The sequence below is a fragment of the Penaeus monodon genome, chromosome 38 (assembly GCF_015228065.2).
Source record: "Penaeus monodon isolate SGIC_2016 chromosome 38, NSTDA_Pmon_1, whole genome shotgun sequence".
NCBI lineage: Eukaryota > Metazoa > Arthropoda > Malacostraca > Decapoda > Penaeidae > Penaeus > Penaeus monodon.
The window spans coordinates 13,822,886-13,827,719 of NC_051423.1; the positions used below are offsets into that span (position 1 = coordinate 13,822,886).

Genomic DNA, 4,834 nt, shown 5'->3' on the forward strand with positions numbered 1-4,834 from the left:
AATCCTGAGCAACACTGTTGTTCACATTGAGTGGGTGCAAGTTATGAATTCAAGTTAGAGAGACACAGACAGAGACAGAGACATAGGTGGTTCCATTTAGTAGTAATGATTTCCCTAGTCCTTGTATTCTGTGTTTATTATTATTGACTGTATTCTAGTATTACAAACACTACAATGAGTACAAATAAAATCAAAGTTTTCCCAAAATCAAGGAAAGTGGTGAACAGATGAGATCAGGAAAGGCTATATGTAATAGAGGTCTTGGTGATTAGGGATTTGTGGAGACATCTATTTTCACACAGAATTGATATATCATGATGTACATGCCATTGCAGCATCTGTAAATTAGATTCATCAGTATTTGTCTGTATCTGTGAGAGAGAGGGAGGGAGGTGTGCGAGCGTGCGTGCGTGTGGTGTGTGTGTGTGTGTGTGTGTGTGTGTGTGTGTGTGTGTGTGTTGTAAATGTATGTGAATGATTAAAGAGAGAGAGGGAGGGAGGGAGGTGTGTGTGTGTGCATGCATGTATGCTTGTATGTGAGTGAGAGTGAGAGAGAGAGTGAGTGAGAGAGTGAGTGAGAGTGAGTGAGTGAGTGAGAGAGAGAGAGAGAGAGAGAGAGAGAGAGAGAGAGAGAGAGAGAGAGAGAGAGCGTGCGAGAGAGAGAGGGAGGTGTGTGTGCGTGCATACGTGCGTGTGTGTGTAAAAGTATGTGAGAGAGAGTGATGTGAGAGAGAGAGAGAGAGAGAGAGAGAGATAGTGAGTGTGTGGTGAGTGAGTGAGTTTACAAGTGAGTAAGTTGGAGTGAGTGAGCATTTTATTTTCAGTTTGATTAACATGAATCCTGTACATATGTGTGTGATGGGTGGGTGCTTCACGCATATGGTTTTGTGAAGTGATGGTGTGGTAGCTTAGATAGTATTAAGTGCTTGCATGCCCTGTCGCTTGCAGTTTTTCCAACCCGCTGGCTAGCTCAGTGCAAAAAAGGGAGCAGCTTGTGCATAAGTCTCCCCTGCCGGTCACACCTCTCCATCATCAAGACTTCTGCAATGCCTCCTCGCGGCCACCCATGGGTAACTGGGCACCTTGCGGTCCCAGGCTAAACTGTGGGGGATCTCGGAGCAGCAGGAGGCCCCAGAGATACAGAGCTATGGCCCACCGGGGTGTGGACACGCTCTGGCTCCGTACCAACTTCTGCCCCCTAGCCACCATGGGGTAATGGGGCGGCTCAGGGGAGGTGGGCCTTGCCAGTCCCTCCTCCCGCCAGAAAGACCCACCGGCAACGTCGAATATGAATGGATATGCTGGGGGGAAGGATGTTGTCCCTCCCACCCAGCAAGTAAGGCGGCTGTGGGTCCCGCTGGGAGGGCAAATGTCGGGGCGCAGGATTGGAACAAGAGTTACTCGTCTCACCTGCGCCCCGGCAGGCGCAAACCCACCATGAAGCTTGTGGGGCAAAGCCCTCGGGAACCCTACAGGCTGATGGGCGGGCACACAGCCTGCCGACCCCCTTTATTTGGGGTGTGTGTCGGCGGGGGCGGCAGATGTGCCGTGCACCCGGAGTGACCACCTCAGCTTGCTTTCCGGGTAGGCGCTTGGAACATCGGTCCTTGCGGCAGGATGAGCGGTTACCTTTGCTATCGCGGGAATTGAAGAGACCGGGAGTTGAGGTGGCTGCCCCTCTCAGAGGTGAGAATACCTGGTAGCGGCACGATCAGTGTGGGTGGGTACACCTACTACTGGTTGGGCCGCAGCAATGGTCACCACCTCCAGGGTGTAGGCATAGCCATCTCCAGCCAACTTCAGCTCTCGGTAGTTAAGGTGACACCGGTTTGATGAGCGTATTATGGCACTGAGACCGAAGCATGCTTTTGACTTTGTGTCTCTTATTTCTGAATACACTCCTACTGATGTTCGCAAAATTGATGTGAAAGAGGCATTCTATGCCCAACTCAGATCTGTGGCAGACAGTTGTCCCACGGCAAAATATTCACATTGTTCTGGGTGACTTCAATGCAGTATCCGGCTGTGACCGAGCTGTTTATGAGATTTCTGTCGTCCCCCATGGCTCGGGAGCTGATCCCAGCAGTGAGAATAGCTCCTTCTCCAGGACTCTGCTAGGTCCCCAGAAAATGAGGATCTCTGGCTCCTGGTACCAGCCGCTCCAACTTGCATCGCTGGACATGGTACAGCGATACGGGTCACCGTGACCAAGGAGATGGACCACATTCTTGTTAGCACACGATGGAGGATCCTCCAGAAACTGCAGGGTTTACCAGAGTGCCGAGTTCTGTGGGACCGACAATAGACTGGTTGTGGCTACCCTATGGTCCACTTCAAAACTACCCTGTCCCTCCATGGCCACCCAAAGGTGTTTCACCTGGACAGACTAAGGAGGAGGAGTGTGCCCGTGGGTTCACCATGGCAGTCTCTGACCGATTCACAGAACTCGACAACCTAACGGACCCCAGTTTGCTCTGTGGGAGCTCTTCAAGCGCGTAACACTCAAGAGTCCATTGCCGTACACCCGAGGGCAAGGCAAATTCCATATCCCTGGAGACAGTAGAGGCCACTGAAGTGTGTCGCAAGGCTCGGCTGAATGGGAATCAAGTCTTGCGTTGTTCTGTGGTGCGTAGGGCTTGGACACTGCCGAGAAGGGTACAAGGAACGTTCATCAGAATCTTGCTGAAGAGGTTTAAAGCCATTTCTTGGTAATTGACCTTTGCCCTGTCCTACCAATCCCTGAGAAAACTGAACTCTAAGCCTTCCTCGCAGATGACTGCAGTCCGATCAGCGGATGCACGGATCATCTTAGATCATGTTGGGGTTTGTGAACGTTGGGCTGCGTATTTCGAGCAGTTGTACCAGGGAGACCCTCCAACAGTTAGCTTGGATGCAAGCGATGTCTCAAAGCCTGTGCCGGACCCACCCAATCAGCGAGGAAAGTCCTACACTAACAGAGCTTAGGCTGGCGATTTCCAAGCTGAAGAGTGGGAAGCTGCAGGCATATGTGATATCCCTGCTGAACTGCTAAAGGCTGGGGTGAACCAATGGCTCGGGGCCTGCATACAGTCCTGACTGATTGGTACCAATCCCCCTGACCCTGCTGAGGGGCGTGGTCATCCCTCTCTGGAAGGGGAAAGGGGATCGTTGGGATTGTAGCAACTACCATGGCATTACACTGCTCGGCATACCAGGCAAGGTTCTCGCCCACATTCTTCTGAAACGGATCCGCAACCACCTACTGAGGCATCAGAGCAGTCTGGATTTACTCCTGGCAAGTCCACGATAGACCATATACTAGCGCTTCGAGTAATTGTGGAACACCGTTTGATTTTGGTCGTGGGTTGCTTGCAACGTACATCGACCTCAAGAAGGCATTTGACTCATCGGGAATCACTATGGGAGATCCTGAGACTCAGGGGAATTCCAACACTGATTATTGGCCTAATAGCAAGACTTTTATACTGGTACTGAAAGTGCTGTAAAGTGTGGTGGGGGTATGTCGAACTTCTTCCCTGTTAATTCAGGGGTGATGCAAGCTGTGTCCTTGCACCAACACTTTTCAACACCTGTATGGACTGGGATAATGGGCAGAGCTACTAGCCAAAAAATCAGTGTGGAGCAACACTAGGCAATATTTAGGTCTCAGACCTTGACTTGCCGACGATGTTGCCATCCTATCTGAGTCCTTGGAGTCACTTGTGGCGGCTCTTGATGCATTTAGCATGAGGCGAAGCCCCTAGCCTAGAGGTCTCCTGGACCAGACCAAGATTCAGGACTTTGGGGGCCTGTTAGGGAACCCGTTCAGTCGATCCATGTTTGCTGTGAGGACGTTGAAGTTACAGAAAGTTTTACATACTTGGTAGCGTATTCCCATCTCTGGGCTGTCAGACCAAGAACTCAATAGACAGATTGGTCTGGCAACAGGGCCATGATCTCAATCCCAAAAAGAGGGTTGGAGATGTCGGTACCTATGCAGAAGGACCAAACTGCGTGTCTTCAAAGGCCTTGATACTGCCAGTTTTGCTCTATGGAAGCGAAACTTGGATGCTATCCAGTGTTGGAGTCCCCGCCCCTTTATGCCGTTTGTAACAAGTCCCTTCGCTGGATCATGGAGTACAGTTGGCAGGACCACGTCTCCAAACCCGGGAGTTACACCATGAGACGGGCATGGGACCTATTACTTGCATAATCCGGGATCGCCAGCTCAGACTATATGGGCACCTAGCTCGTCTCCCTGTGGGACGACCCTGCCCATCAGGTTGTCTCTTTGCGAGACAACCCTAGGTGGAGGAGACCTGTGGGACGACCCAGGAGGTCATGGCTTGGGCAGTTCGATGAGACCTGTCATGAGGAATTAGAGATGGGCCGGGACCTGCCTGAGACTCGCCTGCAGGGATCCTCATGGCTGGAAGCGAAGGGTGGATGCGGCCATGCGCCCCCCGTCCGGCGTTAGCCCCTTGATGATGATGATGATGTGTGTGTGTGTGTGTGGGTGTGAGTGGTTTCTCGTTTGTGTATTGTCTAATTGTATGTGCTATATTTATGTTTGTGTGTAAGTATTTTTAAGTGTGTTTATGTGTATGTATGCACATGTGGGTGTATTTGCAAGTGATTTTGATTATATGAATGTATTTATCTTAAAAATGTTATACCACTGCAGGTGAGAAATACATGGGCCTGTGGCAGGGAGACCTCCGGCAGGGGCCTGGTATGGTTTGTCACCATGAATGGCGTCTACTATGAGGGCAGCTTCCATTCCAACAACTCATGGTCAGTGCTTTTTGTGTCTAGCTTTTCCTCTCTCTCTCTCTCTCTCTTCTCTCTCTCTCAC

At 50.9% G+C, this 4,834-nt stretch overlaps 1 protein-coding gene across 1 annotated transcript in view; it reads left to right on the forward strand.

The window, feature by feature from the left end:
- Nucleotides 1-3,935, forward strand: part of LOC119596701 — a 56,272-nt gene extending 52,337 nt beyond the window's left edge. The window contains exons 8-11 of the mRNA XM_037946031.1: nucleotides 1-53; nucleotides 2,017-2,203; nucleotides 2,444-2,535; nucleotides 3,928-3,935. The exon at nucleotides 1-53 is cut by the window's left edge and continues 87 nt beyond it. Of these exons, the coding sequence (XP_037801959.1) occupies nucleotides 1-53; nucleotides 2,017-2,203; nucleotides 2,444-2,535; nucleotides 3,928-3,935 (340 nt within the window). The remainder of the gene's footprint in view (nucleotides 54-2,016; nucleotides 2,204-2,443; nucleotides 2,536-3,927) is intronic.
- Nucleotides 3,936-4,834: the final 899 nt, after the last annotated feature.